This window comes from Sus scrofa, chromosome 6, assembly GCF_000003025.6.
Source record: "Sus scrofa isolate TJ Tabasco breed Duroc chromosome 6, Sscrofa11.1, whole genome shotgun sequence".
Taxonomy (NCBI): Eukaryota; Metazoa; Chordata; class Mammalia; order Artiodactyla; family Suidae; genus Sus; species Sus scrofa.
The window spans coordinates 79,165,030-79,189,650 of record NC_010448.4 but is presented as its reverse complement, the minus strand read 5'-3'; the positions used below and the strand labels follow the sequence as shown (position 1 = coordinate 79,189,650).

At 37.5% G+C, this 24,621-nt stretch overlaps 1 protein-coding gene across 38 annotated transcripts in view; it reads left to right on the top strand.

Annotated features, from left to right (window-relative positions):
• Window positions 1-24,621, top strand: part of EIF4G3 (eukaryotic translation initiation factor 4 gamma 3) — a 359,841-nt gene that overhangs the window by 192,412 nt on the left and 142,808 nt on the right. For 19 of the 38 annotated variants that reach the window (XM_021097639.1, XM_021097651.1, XM_021097673.1 and 16 more), the window contains 5 exons: window positions 7,333-7,353; window positions 8,748-8,927; window positions 9,720-9,834; window positions 14,718-14,815; window positions 17,325-17,447. In XM_021097639.1, the coding sequence (XP_020953298.1) occupies window positions 7,333-7,353; window positions 8,748-8,927; window positions 9,720-9,834; window positions 14,718-14,815; window positions 17,325-17,447 (537 nt within the window). The remainder of the gene's footprint in view (window positions 1-7,332; window positions 7,354-8,747; window positions 8,928-9,719; window positions 9,835-14,717; window positions 14,816-17,324; window positions 17,448-24,621) is intronic. The other 19 variants (XM_021097671.1, XM_021097668.1, XM_021097660.1 and 16 more) reach the window with 1 other exon arrangement.

Here is a 24,621-nt window from a genome sequence, read left to right as displayed (position 1 = left end):
ATGGGTTATATACTATAGCTGAACAGTGTTTTGCATTATGAGGAAGACCGGGGAATTGGTATTTTAAAATGTTCATGGATACATTCCACATTCCAATATTCATGTAAGCAATATTTTTTTTTTTTTTAGGGGCCACACCTGTGGCACATGGAAGTTCCCAGGCTAGGGGTTGAATCTGCGCTATAGCTGCTGGCCTATGCCACAGCCACAGCAACACGGAATCTGAGCCGTGTCTCTGACCTAAACCACAGCTCACAGCATCTCCCTAACCCACTGAATGAGGCCAGGGATTGAACCTGCATCCTCATGGTTACTAGTCGGGTTCAGAACCCACTGAGCCACAACAGTAGTATGTTGATATATGATTTTAGTTCACAGAGTATTCAAAGCAGTTGGATTTAGCCTAAACATCTAACAAGCTTCATACAACTTAACAATGTTAACATCAAACAGTATGTCACCTGGTGGCAAGCATCAAAATTGTACATTGTAATTTGCTTCTCTTTGCAAAAGATTAAAAAGAAAAGAGAAAACCGCTGGCTTATATTGATTTTTTTTTTTTTTTTTAATTCTCCCCACTGTGACCTCTAAAAGTTTCTGTACTCCAGGTTACGCTGTTACATTTGAAGTTCTAGTCCCTGGTAGAGAAATATTTGTATTGCTCTAGGCATTTTCTTAGATTTGGAAAGTAAAATAAACGAAGGCTTTTTGGGGGGGGGTTTGCCTCTGGGGTCAGACCTGGCATATCAAAGTTTAATGGATAAGAAATCTGATCAAGTATCAATGCAGTCTTATCACCAGAACTGTTAGATTCATTAGAGCTTGATGTAGGTCAGTAATTGGCAATGTCATGTGGTACCTTAGTCACAAGGAGTCGTAGGGTTCCAGCAGAGACAGTGAAGAAAATATAGGTTGGGAGTTGGCATAACTGGGATTCAGTCTTTCCTTTACTACAAACTAATCTTGGACCTCACTTTCTTGTCTGTGAAATGGATAAGAAATGCTCACAAATGGTGTGATTAATATTGAGGTGATATGACAACAGCACCTTTTCCTAAGGGTATTGTTACTATTAAAAGTACCTGCCGGGAAGTTCCCGTCTTGGCTCAGTGGTTAATGAACCCTACTAGTATCCATGAGGATGGGAGTTTGATTCCTTGACCCTACTCAGTGGGTTGGGGATATGGTATTGCTTTGAGCTGTGATGTAGGTTGCAGGCACAGCGCAGATCCTGAGTTGCTGTGGCTGTGGCATAAGCTGGCAGCTACAGCTCTAATTTGACCCCTAGCCTAGGAATTTCCATATGCAGCAGGTATGGCCTTAAAAAGCAAAAAAAAAAAAAAAAAGTACTTGCCTGTCAAAATTCCTGACACATAATATGCCTTGATAAGTGTCAGTTTCCTTTAGCAGTGAGACAGCCTGCCCTTCCCCTTTCCCAAGCTATTTTTACCTATGATTGAAGTGTTCTACAAGGATGCTCATTTCCCAGACTCTGAATTATAATCTAACAGAACACCTTCTTGATCCTGACAGAATCCTTAGGGGTTTCTTTCCTACATCTCATAATCCTCTAGGGTAGCACTGTCTAATAGAACTTTCTGTGATGAAGAAAATCTGTATCTGTACTGTTCTCTATGGTAACTACTAGCTACATGTAGCTCTTAAGCACTTGAGTTGTCCGTTGTGGCCAAAGAACTCAAGGTTTTAATTAAATTTTAATCTAAGTAACTATGGCTAGTGGCTACCATATTGGACAGCTCAGTGCTAGGGCTTACATCTCCTAATTCTCAGTGAAAGCTACATTATATGATAATACAGGCTATGTGCAGGAAAACACAAAAGAATTTAAAGTGAATAACCTTCATTATGAATTTTTAAGTCAGCAGAATACCTGATTGATATTTGAATGATATCACATTATGCGGACTCTTTACTACTTGTCCCTTTATAACTTGTCAAAAAAAAAATCATAGCACTATCATTTTTCTCAAGAGTACTTAGTTTTAAAAAGATATTAATCTGAAAAATTCTTAACTGAGAATTTTACTGTTAATCCCGCCAGTAAATTGAACTATGTATGTAAAAAGCTAAGGATTTCAGAAGCATATTTTTAATTTTTTGAAGCATATTTTTGGTTTTTATTGCTTTGCAAATTAGTAAGTACTTACTAGTTTTGGATATAGGAGGAACTAATGTGATTAAATATGGTTTTTTTTTGGAGTTCCCACTGTGGTTTAGTGAGTTAAGAACCCACAGATAGAGTGTCTGTGAGGATGTGGATGTGATCCTTAGCCTTGTTCAGTGGATTAAGGATCTGGCATTGCTGCAGGCTCTGGCTTAGGTTGCAGATGTAGTTTGAATCCTGTGCTGCTGTGGCTATGGCGTAGCCCAGCAACTGCAGCTCCCATTGGACTGCTAGCCTGTGAACTTCCGTATGCTGCAGCTACAGCCCCAAAAAGACCCCAAAAATAAATAAATAATGTTTCTAGTTGCTGAAAATGAATAGGTATTTTTCAACAATTTCTGATTGTCACATAGAGTTTTATAGATAGCTTTGTCTTTTGATGATTTTGGGGATCAAAGTCATGAGAAATGATATTTTTTTTTTTTTTGTCTTTTTAGAGCCGCACCCAAGGCATATGGAGGTTCCCAGGCTAGTCAAATCGGAGCTATAGCTCCCTGCCTACACCACAGCCACAGCAACGCGGGATCTGAGCCGAGTCTGCAACCTGCACCACAGCTCATGGCAACGCCGATCCTTAACCCAGTGAGCGAGGCAAGGGATCGAACCTGCGTCCTCATGGGAACTCCAAGAAATGATATATTCATAGCATCTTCAGAAAGCATTCATTACTGATATAATGACAGGAAACTTTGGTAATGGTATAATTACTACGTCTTTGTTTTTTGTTTTTTATCTTTTAGGGCCACACCCGTGGCATATGGAGCTTCCCAGCCTAGGGGTCCAGTCAGAGCTGTAGCCACCATCATATGCCACAGCCACAGCAACGCCAGATCCGAGCCGAATCTGCGGCCTGCACCATAGCTCACGGCAACGCCGAATCCTCAACCCACTGAGTGAGGCCAGGGATTGAACCCACATCCTCATGGATGCTAGTCGGGTTCTTTAACCGCTGAAAGCCATGATGGAAACTCCTAATTATTACATCTTTAGGAGGATTTTCCAAGAGGCAACATTTTCCTTCTTGTTTCTATGTGTTTCCATGAAGCTCAATCACGAGCACCCTAAGTTCAGCCTCTGTTTTAAATGTATCCTATTCCTTTGGAGTTGCACAGAGTACCACCTCAGATAAGGGCTGGCCCAGTCCTCTGCTGTTCTTGCTGGCATTTGGTGGATCACTGAAAGATGAACAACTTTTAATTTTAAACAGGAGTTCCCATCGTGGCTCAGTGGTTATTGAACCCATAGTATCCATGAGGATTCGGGTTTGATCCCCGGCCTTGTACTGTAGGAACCTCTATATGCCATGGGTGCATCCCTTAAAAGACAGAAAGACCAAAAAAAAAACCAGACTTTTAAACTGATTGAAATCAAGTTTGGAGATGATATTTATGTTGTACAAGGTCTTCTTATCTGGCCCGTTTTCTGTATTTTTATCAGTGACTGGGTATTAAAGCCATACCTGTGAAATTTTGTGATGGTCATGTGGTTTTGACATTTTATGACATATTTAGAATCCAAAAAAAAAAAAAATCTTATAGTCTGAAATGATGAGTTGAAATTAGCCAGATAAATTTTCAAAGGAATAAAATACTAGATTCCTATATGAGCTTCAAAACACAACCATGAGAATATTCACAGAAGTGAATGCATGACTTACTGTTTTATATATGACTGTATAATGAAAAGAAGATTTAAGAGTTTTAAATGATTATAACTCAGTAGTAACTGGTAGTAAAATGAGGTTGACAAAAGCGCTCCTATGACTCTCCTAATCTTGTTCATTAATGGAAGTATAGTTGGCTAGAACAAAAGAAATATATTGCTCCTTTATTTGACAACAGATATTTCTACAGTAAAGGCCTGGTACATTCTAGACAGACTTGGGTATTTATGTTTGGTTCTCTACTTTGAGAACTTTCAGTAATGGAAGAAATTGAGAAAAAAAGAGTAATCTGGTAAGGGAATTTAAAAATCTTGGTAGGCGGGACAAGGGTAGAGGGAGGATGGTGCTTGGCTTTGGACAAAAATATGGTGATGTGGAAGTTGGTGAGTGATGACAGACTTCAGATTACGGAGAGATTGGTCACTTGTGGAGAAGAGGGCTTTGACTTTGATGTGATTTTTTTTGTTTTGTTTTTTTGTTTGTTTGTTTTGGAATAGATGTTGGTCCAGAGGGTAAATGGTACACAGGGAAAATTTTGAAGCCAAAAGGAAGGACTTTTGCAGTATTAGAATTCCGTTCAACAATGAAATGGAACTGTGTCTTGAATTGCTAAAGACTCGGAACTCCAAAGGCATGTCATATAAGGGATTCAAACCTCTATGATTAGACCAAATGGCATCTATGTCCTTCTAACAAGACAGTTTGATTCTTTTATTGATACTTTACCACTTAGTGGAGAGGAAAAGGGATTCAGGATCATTGCAAGCTGTTTGGGAAAGCCCAGTCACATTCACACATTCTTTTCAGTAACCTGTGGTTTGCTACCATGCCTACCCACTATTAAGTCTAATTCTGTATTTACAGTTGAATGGTTGGGGGGGGTACAAAAAAGATAATCCATTATTTTTATATCTTTGACATCTAGCCTTTATACCCTTTCTAGTCCTGCAGATATTAGAACATCTATTGCGTATATGTGTGTGTGTTGGGGGGGTACTTTTTAAGGGGAAAAAAAAGCTCCAAATAACCTGTCATTGTAAAACTCTTAGTGCAGTAAGGTTGAATAAAATAGCCTTGTTAAATGTACCAAGGAAAGAAAAGCATATGACCAAGTTTCAGTTACTCTAAGGAAGATAGAGAATTAGTTGTCTTGTAGATAGAAAAAATTTGTTTTCTTGAATGATAAACATAAGTTTCATGAGGTAAGTGATGAAACGTTTTTCTTAGCAGGAATCAGTTACAACTGAAGGATGTGCTACCCACTAGTATATTTGGATAAACATCCTGCCACATCCCTTCAGCCTTTGAAAGGAAAAGATTTCTTCTGACTGATGTGCTTGTTTAAAATTTTGAGGGGTGTTCCATTTGGTGAGAGGTACAGATGCTTAAGTGTAGGCCACAGTAACAAAGTGTAGACTCAGAACCTGAGTATGTTTAAATCACCCATCGGAGACGCTTAGCAAGTTGCTTAATCTCCCTGTCTCAGTTTCCTCATGTATCCAGTGGTGGTATTAACAGTAAATAGCACCTGCCTCAGAGGTTTGTGGTGAGATGGCTTTGTGAAGTGTTTTCGGTGGTGCCTGGTAGCTTACAGTGATGTACGAATCTGCACTCTCGTTATTTAATGTGCCTGTGTAGTACATTTTTCTACTTAGCTTCAAAGCTGGAATCTTAGTTTGTAAAAAAAAAATTATTGCGTGTCCACATACCACAAATTTTGTGTTTTACCGATTTAATTGTAGGTTGACATTGAGAGTGTCATCAGAAACACTTGTTTGTTTCTTTCAAAACATCTGAAGAGAAGTTTTATCCTACCCAGAAACCTCCTTGAATAAGATGTAGTCTCAGTTATTCTAGATAGGTTGGTTAAAAATTCCAGCAAAACAGTTGGAAAATAGAGGTCAGAAAAGTATTTGTATAAACTGTTTAAATTATGGGGAAATTTTACCCATATCTATTTTTCTTGCTCTGCATGCATAAGGTATTGGGTTAGTTTCCTCTCTCTCTCCCTTGTGACTCCTAGTGACACCATGTCTCTTCAGGCAATAAGTACTTTGACAAAATTTGATGATATGTAACCACAATGTATCATCACCTGTATCCTGGTTGATACTCTCCTTGTCTTGGCTGCCCTCTAGAGTTCATGGAAAAGAATCTTTGTATCTTTTTATGTGTCTAACATCTAGTGATGCTCAATATGTTGAGCCAGATGAATGACCCTCCTCTCCTTGAGTCTTGTAGCAGTTTTATGGCTCCTCATATATACACAGAGTTATAAAAATGTTTGTTTATTCCTGAAATGTGCTTATAGCTCATATACATTGATGAATAAATATTCTATCTGTTGTGTAGTTAAAAGAAGTGAAGTCTAGTGTGGAAGGTTTACTAGTCCAATGTTCCTCATTGCAGCTGACAGAAATTTTTGTGTCTGTCACCAAAACTATGTTAGTAGAGATAACTTGGAGACTGTTGCTGCCATTGTGGTCTAGGCCAGGTTCCTTTAGTATCACCTTTACCTCTTATATATTCTTTTCATCCTCACAAACTGCTCTCTGTGGCTTCCCCCATCTGGTTCCCCCATTCACTCCATTCTCCTGCTATACTTTACTGTCTGTTTCTTTTCTGTGACTTACTCTCTTGAGGGCTTTCTTTGCCTTGGGTTATGAGGGCTAAATGGGGATGAGCCTTGGGTCCTGGATCCCAGTTCTTCCAGTTTAGCACAAGATGAAAATTTACTTGCCACCACCTGGGGGTAGTTTGATGCTTAAGTGTAGGACACAGTAAGACCTGAGTGGGCCCAAAGGTCAGCCTTGCCTTTATTTGGAGGAATAACAACACTCATGTCTGAAATTGTGAGACAACTCAGGAGATTTGGGAGCTGGACCACATCTTTAGACTCTTATTATATTTCCCGCTTTAAAAGCTACAAGTGGCCTTTATATACCTGGTTAGATGAAAAGAGCAAGTTTCTGTCATGAAAAAAGTCTGGTAAAAGTTGAAAAGGTTAGTTATTTCTTAGGACTTTTGTAAACCTTAAAGTAACAAATGGTGCTTCTGTTGACTCTCATTCCCATTGCAGATGGAGAGTAGATTATAGACATGCTAAGTAACTAATGCCAAACCATATAATGGGGGTCCATGAGAGCCAAGAATAAGAATCAGTAGTTCCAATTGTACTTGTGCCACTAAGCATACATTCTTTTCAAGCTGCTAAGACTTGTGGCTACTATTAGAATATTTTTGCCACTGGATTTTTTTACTTTTGATTAAATATCATTTGATTCTTCAATTCCATGAGTGCTTGAATTCTCAAGTGGAGAATTGCCATTCTGATTTTCTAATCTTCTTTCTTCTCCTATTGTTACTATAATAGAAAGATGTTTTGTTGAGCTGCATGCTATGTCCCACCCCTTCCTACTGATCTATAAGCTTTTCCATTGGCTTTCTTTCTGTTTCCTGCTGCTTTCTTGCTTCATAATTGAAGGGAGGATTCAGACCCATCCAGGTAACAAACTACTGGTTCTGCATGGACTCTTTATTACTCTATTCTCCTATTATTATTATTATTATTATTATTACAGTGAGATTGGTTGTTTGCTGCTGGGTACATACATTCATGGTGGGAATTTACTATTGGTATGTTGTTTCAAGGCTTTTAAGTTTGCAGTAAGAACCATAATTAATCACAGGTTACTATTTGAAAGATTTGAGCTCTGCTCTCTTCAGACTACTCTCAAGCTTGTCTAAATTCTCCATTTTTTAAAAAAATTGCCACTCCCGTGGCATATGGGGGTTCCCTGGACAGGGCTCAAATCTGAGCCAAAGCTGTGTCCAGATCCTTAACCCAACATGTCAGACCAAGGATTGAACCCATGCTGCCACAGAGACAACGCCAGGTCCTTGACTTACTGCACCAGATCAGGAACTCCTAGATCTGGATTCTCTGGATTCTCTTGACTTACTGCACCAGATCAGGAACTCCTAGATCAGGATTCTCCACTTTGACTGCAAGCTATTTAAGAAAGCAAAATCAGGTTCAGTTTTGTATGGGATTGCCACTATTTTGAAAATGAAGGCTTTTCCCATCATGTGATAATTAGCATGTGACAACCCTACAGATAATTTTAATTTCATTTGACCTTTATAAACTGAGATGAAATGTTTATGTCCAAAAAGATTTCTTGTTCTTCAAAATATTAAATAAATGACTTGAATGGTATTTTTTTAGGGGACTACTTTAAGTTTTAGTAAATTGATAATGAGCTACCTATTCTTTATGAATGAAGCAGTGCTTTTATACCAGCTGCCCATTTTGTTATATTTTACCACCTTTTGTTTGTTTGTTTATTTGTTTAGGGCTGCATCCAGGGCATATGGAAGTTCCCAGGCTGGGGGTCAAATTGGAGCTGTAGCTGCCAGCCTACACGATAGCCACAATAACGCCAGATCTGAGCTGTGTCTGTGACCTACACCACAGCTTACAGCAATGCTGGATCCGTACCCACTGAGCGAGGCCAGGGATTGAACCCGCGTCCTCGTGGATACTAGTCGGGTCTGTTACTGATGAGGCACAAGGGGCACTCATACCACACGTTTTAAAATTGATAATTTATGATATGGAATTTTTAGTTTAAATTAGTTGAGACTTCATTTTAAAAGTGAGGCTGCCCTGCTCTTTTCAAATGAGTGACATTATTCAAAACTTGATCTAATGTGCCTGTGCCTCATGTGGAATGTTTTTTGTGAACCCAGACATAGGCATTTTGGTCTTTTTTTATGTATATTGTATTTCAATTTGATAAGATTTTTGTAAGTAGAAAAAAGGAGAAAACTAAAAATAATAAAATTTGCATGTTCCTCTCTGTAAAAAAAATAAATTTCTTTTTCTCCCCTCCCCAGTTTTTCCAGAGGCCTCAAATACAGCCTCCTAGAGCTACCATCCCGAATAGCAGTCCTTCCCTTCGTCCTGGTGCACAGACACCCACTGCAGTGTATCAGGCCAATCAGCACATCATGATGGTTAACCATCTGCCCATGCCGTACCCAGTGCCCCAGGGTCCTCAGTACTGTATACCACAGGTATGCTATCTCTCAGATCTTTGTGGTCCACTGATAGGGGGGGATTAACCCAGATTCCCATCAGAGGGAACTGGGAGAGGGTGGGTGATGGCATAGGTTTTTAGTGATGTGTGAACTTTTTTACTGGGTGGAAGTCTAAGCCATTTTGTCGTTTTCCATAATATTGTAAGGAGCTGTTTATACAGCTCTTAAAATTTTCTAAGATTGAGAAATTGTTTTATATCTTTGTTTCCCCCAATCCTTTACCTAGAACCCACTGCTCTAAAATAGACTAAGTAACTAGCTCTTCAAGGGATATCGATATCATTCAATGTCATTCAAAGCTGACAGCCTGCAAGTAATTTTACAGTGAGCTGATGTCTACCTATGCAGTGATTTGCTATATGGCTTTACCTAAGGAATGCCTTTTTCTTCATTTTTGTTGAAGTATAGTTGATTTATAATACTGTGTTTGTTTCAGGTGTACAGCAAATTGATTAGTGTTTTATATATATATATATAAATATATCATTTAAACTGATCAGTATATATATATGTATATATATATTCTTTTTTTTTCAACTCTTTCCCACAATAGGTTATTACAACGTGTTGAATATATTTTCCTGTGTTATGCAGTAAATCCCTGTTGTTTACTAACTGCATCTTAATGGCAAGCAGCCATTTTGAATGTGTTTAACAAAATGTCTTTACCTCATTTAAATGATATTCTCCCCCACACACACCTCTTTACTTCTCCACAGTAAGTTACCTTCATATCATTTATAAATGTCTGTAATTTCTTTCTTCTAGTACCGTCATAGTGGCCCTCCTTATGTTGGGCCCCCACAACAGTATCCAGTTCAACCACCAGGGCCAGGTCCTTTTTATCCTGGACCAGGACCTGGAGACTTCCCCAATGCTTATGGTAAGTATGAAAAATTGAACAATTTCTGCTAGTTTGTTGCATTTTATTCTTTGGCAGTTCAGTTTAGCAGTCAGGTTTGGTGGTAGGAAAGATTATTGAATAAAATGTTGCAAAAGATTCTGACCTGGAAGCTACTTTTTAGAGTGGCTTACAGGAAAGAGTATTATAGAAATATGTTTAGTTAATCACACCTGCTGAAGGAACTGATAATTCTTTTCCAAAGAGCCCTTGTCTCAAGATACTCACGTCTGCTACCAACTCATCATTACCTAGATTTTTAACTGGGTTTTTGCTTAATGCATAAATATACCTTATTTACTTTCCGTGATTCCTTTCTTTCCAAGCATTTACCACCATTTACCAAAATACTTGTTAATATTTTCCCACTAGAAAGTAATATCCTTGAAGGCAGGGAATTTTATTTGTTTTATTCACTGCTGTATTCCTAGCAAGTAGAGAATAGTGACTGTTAGATACTTAGAGAATGACAATATAACTCAGTATATCTGTGATTCCTTTTCTTCAAAATTGTCATAAGGTCAGTGTCACGAGGAAATTTCGATGATTAATTAAATGAAAATGCCTTGAAAAATTACAGGGGTTTTTTTTTTTTTTCTCTTTTTTGGCCACACCTGTGGCATGTGGAAGTTCCCAGGCTAGGAATTGAACCTGTGCCATAGCAATGACTGGAGCCGCTGCAGTGACAATGCCAGATCTTTAACCCACTGTGCCACAGGGGAACTCTCATAAATGACTTTTGACTCAAAAAATATCATCATTATTATAAATCTGTGCCAGCCTGCTTTCTTGCTCTTAATACTTTTGCTGCTATATATATATATAAAGAATACAGATGAGTTAACTAGTAGGGAAATATTTGTTAATATATAGAGAGTATTATAACATCTTGGTTTTATTTCTATTATATATGTCATATTAATTTTTACAAAAAAAGATACACTCTGAGGTGCATTTGTATCTCAGATATTGTTGATATCTATTCCTTTTGATAGACATTCCTTTTTTCCCGTGTAATTCTTACATAGATCTAATAGACCTTGAATAAGTAGTTTGTTACCTAAATTTAAACACTGTTTCCCTGGAGTTCCTGTCATGAAACTATGAAAAACTGAAAGATTTTGGAAGGTTTCTTAGGACTTGCAATGTTGAGACATTGTGCTTTCTGGAATGTAGATGTTGTCCTGCTTTTCAAGAACATATTTGTGTGATGTTTATGCTTGGGGTTGATACCTAAATATTGAGAAGATATCTAAATATTGACTAGACCAGTTGTTCCCAGATCTTTCAATATCTGGGGCAAATGAAATAAAGTAAAATAAAGGAAGAAACACACATGACTATTATATGTAAAATTGTACAAATAAGAGTTGTAAAGAAAACTGCTATTTGTCAGTATCATTTCATGTCGGAATGCTGTTTTAACAACAAAGGAGTAGGACTGAAATAATTTCAAAAAAGGAACAGTCCTTTCCCAAAATGTTAAGTTGTCCAGCCTGTGTGTGTGTGTGTGTGTGTGTGTGTGTGTGTGTGTAAAGGACCGCATAGTAAATATCTTAGGAGTTGCAGGTCTCTGTTGGAATCATTCAGCTGCCATTCCAGTGGAAAATCAGCCATAGAGAGTAGATAAACTGTTGTTTGTATCTTCCCATAAAACTTTATATACAAAGTAAATTGTATTAGGCTGAATTTGGGCCTCCTGATAAAGGCAGACCTGCCTCATTCATGCATGTAGCATAGAGACATTAAGTAACTTGCCTGATAAATTGTGTATAAAAGTGATTCACATTTTTGATAGAATGAATGTTTTTAAATGTCCTTGATATGTAAGAAATTGGATTAGATTATGACAGAAACTATTGTTTGGTAGGGCAGAAGACCTGATCTACTGGGGTTCACAGTTGACTAAATGTTTTACTAATTTAGCGTTTAGCCCCCCACACACCCTACAATAAGATTATCCTCTTTTGCCAGGTCTATTCAGCTGGTATTTATTGTTTGTATATTATATGTCAGCCTTTGCCCCAGTCATGTTGATTCAAAAATGTTCTATTAGAAGAATCTTGATTTTTTTTTTTTAAGGGATGTTTCACCTTCTGAATTTTATTTCACTTAGCTTAAAAACTATGGCAAAGTGAGCAGATTTTATTGTTTGTCTGACATTATTTGAAACCATTTTGGGGTTTTGTTTTTTGAGTTTTGGAGCTAGTGACATAATACAGTAACATAGAATCGCTTACTTGAGCTCTGCTTTGATAATAATTTACTTAGTACTATTAGATAGCCAAGGTGTATTTGTCTTTTTATATTGAACTTAATCAAATCCTAACCATGCTGTTTGGATCAACCATATTTGTTTATTCTTTTCCAAATCTGATTCTCAAAACCTGATTGATACCTGCAGATTTTTGATACTGCAAATCATACTGCTTTCAAGAAATTTCCCCTTGAAGATTATGATAATGGTGGGGATGGTGATGATGATGATATCAGTGATCATAGAGCCTATGTTATTTGACTTTTTACTATAGTACCAAGGATTTTACCCGTATTAACTGTTCATACACATTTCTTTCGACCTTCTTACCTGGACTGCTATCCATGCTTTCCCACCCAAGGCCAGTCTTCAGTTATGCACTAGATCCTATCATGTAATTGTTTAAGCTGTTAATCCTAGCAGCTCTCTTCTCTCTTTCCTGGGTTATCATTTCTTTTACTCCCTCTGCTGGATTAGTTCCATCAGCATACAGTGTATTAAGAATAAGAGCTGTCTATACCCACTGTCTTCGTTTTTTTCATCTCATTCACTACTGAACCCACCCTAGTGAAGATGCACACCTCCACTGCTACCCAAACAACTTTTGCAAGGTCACCAGTGAATTCTGCTTTGGTAAATCTTAATTGACCTCTTAGTACCATTTGACAATAGGTAAGCATTCTCCCCATTCTTTTTTTTTTTTTTTTTAACCATGTCCATATCATCTGGAAGTTATCTATGGCCTCTAAGCAACATAGAGTGCCTCAGGAGTTCCCTTGTGGTATAGTGGGTTAAGGATCCAATATTGTCACTGCAGTGGCTCAGGTCTCTGGCCTGGGAACTTCCATATGCTATCAGTACAGCCAAAAAAAGAGTACCTCAAAATTTAGTCTTTGGGTTTCTTTTCTATTTGTGCTCATTTCTTGAATTACCCAGTCTTGTGGTTTAAATGTTACCCACATACGCTAATTCCAAAATGGATCTTTCTTTTCTGACTCCAGACTTGGGTCTCTTTCTGCCTTCTTGATATCTCTGTTTAAAGGTCTAATAAGAATCTCAAAACTTTACATGTCCAGAATTCTTTTTTTTTTTTTTTTTTTTTTTGGTCTTTTTTTAGGGCTGCACCTGCGGCATATGGAGGTTCCCAGGCCAGGGGTCTAATTGGAGTTATAGCTGACGGCCTATGCCAGAGCCACAGAAACACCAGATCTGAGCTGCATCTGTGACCTACACCACAGCTCATGGCAACGCCGGATCCTTAACCCACTGAGCAAGGCTGGGGATTGATCCTGCAACCTCATGGTTCCTAGTCAGATCCGTTAACCACTGCTCCACAACGAAATCTCCCAGAATTGAATTCTTGATTTTTTTGGCCCTAAATTCTATTCTTTCTCATCTCAGGAAATAAATAAATAGCACAGTACATAGTACCTCCATCCTTCCACTTGCTCAGACAAAAGACCTTAAGAATTTTCTTTGACACTTCTTTCTCACATCCACCAATCCATTAGCAAGTCTGTAGGTTCTTCCTTCAAAAATATCTGGTGTCTGATTCCTTCTTACCACCTTTACTATAACCACTCTGGTTTAATAGTAATTATAATAATGGTCAAAGCTCTGAAAGTTAAAAAGGATTCATTGAGGTGAGTGGGTGGCAGAAGTTAATTTCAGGCAGAAGAGCAACATAATCAAAGGCATGAACAATGTTGAAGAGATTGGATAGGAATACGTTACGGCCAGGGCAAAGGGGTGGAGTTCAAGAATGGTTGAAAATGTGGAGTTCCTGTTGTGGCTTACCGGAAACTAACCCCACTAGGATTGATGAGAATTTGGGTTTGAACCCTGGCCTCACTCAGTGGGGTAAGGCTCCTGCACTGCTGTGAGCTGTGTGTAGGTTGCAGATGCAGTTTGGATCCCATGTTGCCATGGTTGTGGTGTAGGCCGGCAACTGCAGCTCCAATTCAACTCTTAGCCTAGGAACTTCCATAATGCCATACGTGCAGCCATAAAAAGACTGGTTGAAAATGTATTTAGAAACCTGGAACCTGGATTCCTAGTATCTGGACTTTATCTTTAGACTGCTCGTTCTCAGCCTCCTTCAGCCCCAGCAGTGGAACATTCACCAAGGCTTAACACTGGCTCCCTGTGGCAGTGTTTCTCTGTAAGAAGGCAGAAGAACTAGACCACCCCAACTACCAAGAGAATGAAATATATTCTCTTGCTCTGATCAAACCCACACATAGAATATTTTCACACTTTCACACAAACCCTTGTTTGAGAATCACTATTGGAAGCAATGGGCCCGCAGAATAGATTTTTTTTTTTTTAAGGCAGTAACTCTGGTGGCAGTCTGCAGAAGTTGGTTATATAATTGTTTTTATATTGAATGCTGAAGAAAAGATAGGTATTTATGATTGTTTGGGAATCATTCCTTGAGCACTTCAGTAGCTGGAGGGGAGCTAGTAGAAAGAGATGAGCAAGAAGAATGCTTGTTTTTGTTTGTTTGTTATATTTTTTTAACTGTCTAGATTCACAGTGCCATTGGTAGTCTTATAGTGGTTGACAGAAATAATTGAATGCTTCTTTTCATACTTTTCCAATTCTTTAGGAACGCCTTTTTACCCAAGTCAGCCAGTGTATCAGTCAGCACCTATCATAGTGCCTACGCAGCAGCAGCCCCCTCCAGCCAAGAGAGAGAAAAAAACAGTAAGAAATCTTTATTAATTTTTTTCACATTTAAAATTGAATGTCCATTTACTTATCAAATAAGTTTACCCACAGCTGTAATCATTATTCACTTCCGTTCACAATGACTGCCACTTCTTATTCCTCCCTTATATCCTCGCCATTAGACCTGGAGGATTTGTTTGGGCTTATAACTAGATGTTGCAAGTTTCAGCATGTGCTGAGCTAGCAGTGCTGAATGACAACGTGCCATCCAGCTTTAGAACGGCGGAGGTATAGTCTTCTAAGGTCTCACTAAGTGGGAGGAATTTGAACTCAGTCGTCACATCCTTATTGTCCTTTAACTCTAGTCCTAATCAGCTCTGTATTCAAACATGAACTGACAGGGGAAAAAGAGCACAAGAAAAAAGGGGCGGAGTACTAAGGACAACATGAAAAAGGCTTATTATGGAATTTAAGAAACAAAGCAGAATTAGAAAATGTATTGTAATTGTTTTCAACAAATTACAAAGGCTTTGCCTCTGTCTAGTAAGGCAGGTAGAATTGGAGTGCAGTAATATGAAATAGGTACTACAGAATATTTTATAGAAGAATGACTTGCAACTTTTGTCCATCAGAACACACAAAATCGGAGTTCCCGTCGTGGCGCAGTGGTTAACGAATCCGACTAGGAACCATGAGGTTGCGGGTTCGGTCCCTGCCCTTGCTCAGCGGGTTAACGATCCGGCATTGCTGTGAGCTGTGGTGTAGGTTGCAGACGTGGCTCGGATCCCGCGTTGCTGTGGCTCTGGTGTAGGCCGGTGGCTACAGCTCCAATTGGACCCCTAGCCTGGGAACTTCCATATGCCGCGGGAGCGGCCCAAGAAATAGCAAAAAGACAAAAAAAAAAAAAAAAAAAAAAAAAAGAACACACAAAATCACAAAATGGGTGATGTTTATAAGAGACTCTAAAATCCACACAGATAAAATAGGTGGGAGTTATATCATAGCAATACTCTTGAAAATACTCTCATTTAATAAAAATTAATTGGGTTTAAAACATTGGTTCTTTATCATCAGAGACAAATTATTTGTGCACACATCATAATAAACATGACATGCCAGTGTATCATGACACTCCAGCTGAGAATCTGTATTTTGGAAATAATGAAACTGCATGGTAGATGTGGGACTTGAGGAACAGTTTCAGAATGTAGAAAAATTAATAAAGAAGATAGTGAAAATGGAAGACAGTATTAATAGATGGTACTGAAGAAGAAAATAGAACAAATGAATTATAATACTTAAAACTATATAGTAGAAACAAGATTCCATACCTGAAAAAATAGGTGATACTAGAAATCTTAATGAAGAACTACTCCCCAGAAAGCTTCAAGCTTTGGACGGTTTTATTAGTGAATTCTTTGAACTTTTTAAGAAGCCAGGGCTGTCTTAAGCAAGTTCTGGGTTTAATGACAAGCAGAGAGAGACTTTATATCTCACACTGTCCCGGCTTGAAAGCCTAGACCCAGGTACTGCGTCTCCATTATAGCACTGTCTCCACTGATGTCTCTAAGCATAGGTAGCCTTAAAAAAGTTTTTAAAGACCATACACATTGTTCTGTATCTTGTATCTTTTCACTTACCAATATATCTTGGCAATTGTTCCATGTTAGAACATATAGCTCTACCTCATTGTTTCTACTGGCTGTTTGGTATTTATTTGTAAGGATGTACCATAAAGTTTTAATTACTATGTTCTTGATCAGCCTTTAGGATCTATGTCTTTGTTAAAACAAACAAACAAAAAACAATAGTATTGCAGTGAGCATCTTTTTATTTATACACACACACATATATAATGTGTATGGTTATCTGCAACATAAATTCCTATTTGTAACTCCTAGGGTATGTATATTTTTCATTTTGTTAGGGAAACATTTAAGGCCTTTAAAACTTTAAAGTAACTTCCATATTTTAAAATTATTTTAGGAGTTCCTACTGTGGCTCAATGGGTTCGATCCCTGGCCTTGCTCAGTGGGTTAAGGATCCAGTGTTGCTGTGAGATGTGGTGTAGGTCACAGACATGGCTCGGATCTGACATTGCTGTGGCTGTGATATAGGCTGGCAGCTGTAGTTCTCATTCGACCCCTAGCCTGGAAACTTCCGTATACTGCAGGTGTGGCCCTAAAAAGGCAAAAACAAAATTATTTTAGGAATCTTGTCTTATGTTAAGCGTTGTAAATGAAATCAGTCATTTTGGCAGGGCTCAAAAGACAAATGTTAATGTTTTGCCGTTTTGACCTAGAAATTCATCTAACTTGGTTTCATTTTAGCTTGTTGTGCTAATTAATTAAAGTCAGAGGTAATAACCTCAGTTCCTTTGAATGACTCCATATGGTTCTGTGATTGAAATCAAGTTACATATGGTGATTATCAACTTTGATATTTGACAAGTTTCCCAGTTCATACCTTTAATACATCATGTGCCTGTAAATCTGCTACATAGACACCCATCTGTAAATATGCCGTCTTATTTGTAACTTTACAGATAAGAATTCGGGATCCAAACCAGGGAGGTAAAGACATAACAGAGGAGATTATGTCTGGAGGTGGCAGCAGAAATCCTACTCCACCCATAGGGAGACCCACATCCACACCTACTCCTCCCCAGGTAAGAGAGAGTGTGCCATGATGGATGATGGTGTGTATTTGTTCACTAACCTCTACTGAACTCTTCTTTTTTCTATAGCCACTTGACTGTACTTTCCATTTCCATCAGCTGTCTCATAGCCTCGAATATCTAAATGATATTTAAACAAACATGTTTCTCTTTATAAATTATTAACTTGCAAATTTTTACAGTTAATATTTTTCTGTATTGTCTTCATACTCAGAGCATAGCTGCTGCCACTTTTCCTAATGAACTATTATTGCATAGTACCAAAAGGAGCTGCATTCCTATGGAAACCCCATCATTAAATGAGTATTTTATGTTTTTAATATGAAGTCTTAGGAATGAAATGCTACTACATACTATGATAATGCTAACATTAAATTTGAGAATTTAAATGTTTTCACTGAACAATATTGTTTGAGATGATTGTCTATGCTATTCAGAGCATATTTAAATGTATTATAGATAGACCTCTTTTTAGGACTACATAAATGAGTTGCTTGAGTGGAGGGTATCTTTTCTAATTATTTACAAAGGTTATTAGTAAGTTCTGTCAAACAGCTTTTAGTTCCTGTTTGCAGAATGTGATTATCATGGTCTTTGAAGAGTTCACGTTCTTACTTTTGGACATCAAGACATTCTAGGAGGAGCTGGAGATTAGTAAAATATAATAGAGAATGAGCTTCTCCTCCCACCACCCCAATTTGACAGGGTTTTGATTTTATCATTGGGTTACTTTAAATTTTGTTAAACCACTCAAAGGTGATAAGTGATTTCAGATCTTCAGAATATCTGAAGTGAATGCCCAGCATATAAAGCAGATGTAACTGAGAGTTCCCTGGTAGCCTAGCGGTTAAGGATTTAGCATTGACACTGCTGTGGCTGGGGTTCAATCCCTGGCCCAGGATCCCGTTGGCACAGCATAAATAATAAATAAAACAGATATAACCAACCAAAGTTGTTAAGTATTAGGGAGCTACTTGCTTCTCCCTCTTGTAGCTGGATGGTGCTGTATTCCTCAGAGCCCAGTTTACGAACAAGTGATATAGATCATCATAGATCAGGCATTTCAGAATGATGGACTGTTTACTTGATTTTAGTAGTATAGGTTGAAAAAAAGTTCTTTAAAAAGTGAGATCACAAATGGATGTCTTAATTTTAGAGTCCTTGAGTATCTATGAATTTTGAATAAGCCTAGAACTTGAGACTGTGTAATGATGTGTTTCACTTGCAAATGATGTTGTTCTCTGGCTGTTATCTCAATCTTGCATCATCTGGCTAAGTACAGTTTATAACCACCTTGATATATGAGTGGTAAGATTATACTGATGATTGTTAATAGCACTTTTCATCGTTCTCTGTTATTTTCCTAGGGATACTCTAAATCTGGAATGATAAACAGACCTTAGGCTTAACCTTGTCCCTGTTTATGAACATGTGACAAGAAACACTTAAACACATTTAAATTACCTACTTCCATGCTCTGTTAGTAGGAGCATACTATAGCAAAAATTTAGGATTGGTTGATCAGGGCAACTCAAATTTGGTTTTTTTTTCCCACATTAATTAAAATATTGTTATTGTCAAACCATATAGTTGACAATCTTTTGTCGATTTGTGTTTAAATTCTCAACTTGAATATGTGTTTATGTCTTTTTGCATTTTAATCCTGTAGGATTGGTTTGTTTTCCTTCAATCTTACCAAGCTTGATCCCACTCATCTGGTTATCTCTTTGTCCTTAGTCCTAGGAATCCTTTTGCTCTTTATCTTTCCTCTGGGATCCCAGGCCTGAATGCAAGTGGAATGTACACTTCTAGCTGATAAAGCTATCAGTCAATAGTTATAATGTTAATAGTTCTTTTTTGAGGTGGGATGTAATCATGAAGAATCAGTTTATTTTATAGGTAGTTTGCATGTAAATCCCCACTTACCAATCCTCTGTCTTTCCAAATGGATGAAATTCATGGAGTGAACAAATAGCTTTTAACAGACATAGGCACTAGAATTATTTCATTTTCCTCTTGAGAAAAACAACAGCACAAGCATGTTGATGGCAACTGGCACTTGGCCTCACTTTTCAGAAATTCATGGAGAGTGGCATATAGAATAGGAGAGGATATTCCTGGTTAAGAGAAGCAGCTATGCCTAATTGTTATATTGTGTAAAAATGTTGATCTAGTGTTTCAGGAGAAGCTAAAAAATCTCTATTCATATAAAAAATTAGCAAGGTTTAAATTGCAACTAATTTTTCTAATAAATAACATTATGCTTGCCAAATAAAACCTGTTTAGTCTAAAATCTACTAGTTTGCAGCTTTGGCCTAATTCTAAATAGATTCTAAACCACATTCTGGTTAGTGAGTAAGACTGTGGATGAGACAATCCTTTTCAGAATTTATGACTGAAAAGTAAATACTGTATTGCTTTTGGCCTTACAGAGTACCTGCTTTCAGTCACAGTTGCATGTGCTGTGAATATAGCAAAGCTCTTTCCTTATCATGAGGTCACCCCAGTCTCTTTAAGGGAGACAGAAGGCACTTGAATATATGATTAATCCTACTGTGAAGAGCGTACAGAGAATTAATAAAACACAGAGGAGACCAAGTGGGTCAGAGTTATAGCACAGACTTGAATGTTGGATCGCAAAAACCTGTTAATGGTGGTACGAGTGAAATAGTAAGAGGGAAAGGTTTAAAGCTTTGGCTTTGAATCAGATATACTTGGTTTCAAGTCCCAGTTCCACAACTTAATTTGTACTTTAGCCAAACTACTTAATCTTCTGGAACCTTAGCTTAAAAAGTGAGGAAAATAAAACATCATATAGAGTAATTATAGGTATTAAATGAAATAAATACTTAAAATTGCTTAAGCTTGGGAAATAATGAGCATTCAATAAATATTACCTGTTATTAGTATTATTGTTATTACAGGAGGCACAGAGACTGACTGGAAGTGTCTCAAAGGCTTCACAGCAGAGATTCCACTTGGTCTGAGTTCCCAGATTGGTATTCACAAAATGGAAAGAGAAAATATTGCAGGCAGAATGCCAGCATATGCAAAAAAAAAAAAAAAAGGCTTATGGAGATGGGAGATCAAGTGAAGGGTGACTATTGTCATTTTAAGTCAGTTAAAGGAGAGGAGGCCAGTTAGGGAAGTATTCAGCAGTTAGTTACTACTTAAATAAAGTTTACAAAAGGGTGACCATATAATTTGTCATCTAAATTGGGGCAGTGTTTGAAACGAATGGGGGTGCCGTTAACCATTTTGCTGTGACAACCAGGCCTAAACCAATACCGTCCAGGTAAACACACTGCATGGTTCCCATAAGTGTTAGCGAGAGGGAGAATCAGAAGTGATTCTTCAAGCTTAGGGACTGAGCTTTTTAGTAAAATGTAACATGGAGTTTACTTGGGTCATTTGAAAAGGGGGGGTGATGAGTTTGATTTTGGCAAGCAAGCAAGCTAAGAGGAGTTAACTAGAGAAACTGTGTTGGAGGAGGAGAATGAAGAGAAGAAACAGTTTTTTGCTCCTGTTCTTTTGTCCTGAAGATTATATTGAATTTAAAATTGTCCTAAGTTTCAAAATGATCTGTGGAATAATTCCTTGAGATTTTTGCATCTCAAATATATAAAAAATATATACATACATGTATACATGTGCCCATTCAGATGATTACGGTACGAGGACAGAGGTGCAGGGGTGGGCATCATCCATTACTAGAATGCTTGATGCTGGTCTCCAGTCTTGTCACTTAGCTTTATGACCTTGGCTCAGAATGTTACTAAGCCCTTTAAACCTCTATTTTTTCATCTCTATAATGAGGGATTATAATAAGTAAGCTCAGTGTTCTCTTGTAGTTCTTAAATATTAAAGTGGGAAAGAAGGGAACATTTTTGTTACTTTCCCTCAGCAACAAAATCCCTCAGCTATATCTCTGTTGTTGATAGCAGTGAAGCACAGGGAACAATTTCATATTAAGAAATGTGCTAGCTCCCTGAAAGTCATCATGGGACTCTGTAGGGTAAAAATAAATACAGAATGTTGTATAGTTCCCTGTTGTGTAGGTTCTGTATCCACAGATTCAAATAACCACAGATCAAAACTATTCAGAAAGTGAAGTTCTCGTTGTGGCACAGCAGAAACGAATCTGACTAGTATCTGTGAGGATGCAGGTTCTATCCCTGGCCTCACTCAGTGGGTTAAGGATCCGGTGTTGCCATGAGCCGTGGCGTAGGTTGCAGGCGCAGCTTGGATCTGGCCTTGCTGTGGCCTTGGTGTAGGCTGGCAGTTGTAGGTCCATTTCCACCCCTAGCCTGGGAACCTCCAAATGTCTCGGGTGTGGCCCTAAAAGTCCAAAACAATTCAGAAAGAAAATTCCAGAAAGTTTCATAAAACAAAACATGAATTTGCCATGCACTGGCAACTATTCACATAGCATTTACATTTCATTAAGCAGTATAAGTAATAAAGAAATAATCTAAAGTACATGGGAGGTCATATGCAAATTTATGCGTATCCCTTCATAAAAGGGACTTAAATGTCTTGAGGATTTTGTTATCCACGGGCTGTCCTAGAATCAATCCCCTATGGATACTGAGGGACAGCTGTATTGGCAAGGCTTCTAAAATTGTCTACTTCCAAAAGGGTGGTGAGTTAAAATCACTTAAAAATGTTAATGAACTATAGACTGTTCTTTCTCTTCCTACTCCCTCTTGTTCTTTTTTTCTGTTTTAAGAACTACTCTTTATAATGAAATATTGTTACAGCTTGGGAAAGAATCTTATATACCACAGAGTGCAGGTGCAGATAAATGGTTATTGATTGGAGTTCTCTTGTGGCACAGTGGGTTAAGGATCTGGGGGCATCACTGCAGTGGCTTGGGTCGCTGCTGTAGCATGGGTTCAAGCCCTGTCCCCAAAATGTCCACATGTTGTGGGCCTGGCCGAAAAAATAGTTAACAACAACTTAAAAAAGATTATTGATTGTTGGCACATATTAGGGAAAATATAGCTGCCTGTCTTTTGGGAAAATTAGAAAAATTGGGAGGTTTATTCAGTCTTCTGAAGAGCTTCTTATAAACTTGATACCTAGAAATGATCTGGCCATTTGTTAAGTAGTTCATTTCATAGTCTTAGCAATAATAGTTAATTAAAGTTAGGTTCTAAAGCTTAGGTAATAATATTCATTTTATAAGTAATATATACAGTAAGTAGGTAAGTTCCTACATAAAGAATTTGGAGATACTCTATATAATGTAAACAAATCCAGCCTTAATTTTTAAAATGTCATTTTATCATCTCAGTAGTAGGCACTGATGAAGTAATACCATTCTCTATCTTGAAGCATATAGGAGTTTTTAATTATGTCTGCAATAAAGATAGTGGTTTTTGAATTAAATCACATCATTCTTCATCTTTAATGAAATAATTTCTCATTAGTACCCTCCTTGGACTTAAAAATGGTACTTTTAAGTGATATGGAATGCCTATGGACTTTAAATAAATACCTAAGCTGGGGTGGGTTCTCTTAGGCGTTTTATTTTTTCTATTTTTTTTTTTAATTTTTAAATTTTTTTGCCTTTTGTCTTTTTAGGGCCACACCCACAGCATATGGAGGTTCCCAGGCTAGGGGTCAAATCGGAGCTGTGGCCTCTGGCCTATGCCACAGCCGCAGTAGCGCAGGGTCCAAGCTGCATCTGCAACCTACTCCACAGCTCACAGCAATGCTGATTCCTTAATCCACTAAGCAAGGCCAGGGTTGAACCTGCATCCTCATGGATACTAGTTGGGTTCATTAACCACTGAACCATGATGAGAACTCCTTTTAGGGGTTTTAAATGAAATGTTACGGTGAACAGAGACTTTCACTGGCAGAAGTCTCCCCATTGTTTAAAATGAATTTAGATGGTTAGAGGGTCCTACTTAGAGTTCTAGATCAGGGTTGTTGATTTCATCAGATCTGTCTTCCACAGGGTTTTGTAAAAATGTCCTGAATTTTTATAAAACCAAGAATCTCCAGCTTCAATGCCTGTAGGAATTTTCTAAAGCAAGAAAACAAAATTTGACTTAAGGCCACTTTTTGAGATACAGTGAAGCAAGTCGTTTTAAGTCTTTTGGGCATCCCAGTTAAAGATGGACTTGTGAGAAACATTAATAACACTAAATTTTATTTTATTTTAATTGATTCTTCATTAAATCTTCACCAAATTTTGTGAAAGCTTTTATTTTAGTGATATGACTTTAGATATAGTAAATCTGAATCCTAATTAAAAGAAAACATGCCTTGAATTTTTTACATGTGTAGCAAAATTCCAATCCCTTGCTGCCTACTGCCAGTCAGACTTTGAACAATGCTATTGCATGTCATAATCATCTAGTAACTATGATGTTTATAGTTGTAGGTGATCACAAGAAGTGTTGAAGATATTTCAAAAAACTATCAGATTCAGTCTTTTGTCCCTTATTAAAAACGTATTTTCAAAATTTAAAATGACTTCAGTTTTGTATGTATAAACATTGTAAATCTTCACTGGAAAAGAATAGCAAAGGAGGAGATTGTAGTAGCCCTTGGTCTTGTTAACTCTTTACTAACCATGTTAACTTGTTGGCGCATATACTTTAAGACATCTTTTGGAGCGGGGGTGGGGGGGTCCATAAGTGTAATTGAATATATTTGGCTTCATTCATGCCACTTTGTAAGTACCATGTTTTCAATGATCATGCAGAAATATTCATGTTGAATATAGGTATTATAAATTTTAATGACTACATGATAATTTCTTTGTTTGGATATACCCTACTTTATTTAATTGATGCATACTCCTCATCTTTCATATTTGTCACTGATAGTAACAATGCTGTGATGAACATCTTTGTTTACTTAATTTGGGGTTATGGTGTTGTTATCTACTTTCCAGAAATGTACCAGTTAATCTCCCAACAGTAGTATAAGATAATACCTTTCCTTACATTATTGCTTATTTGATAGACTTAAAAATAGTATCTCCTTTAATTTTTACCTATTGACTTCTGGAGTTAAAATTTTTTGATGTTCACTGGTTGTTTGTGTGTGTATGAACTATCTGTTTATGTGTATTGTACACGTTTCTTTTGGGGTGATGGTTTTTCTCTGAATTACAAGCATTCTTTAAATGTTAAAGAAATCCCTTTGC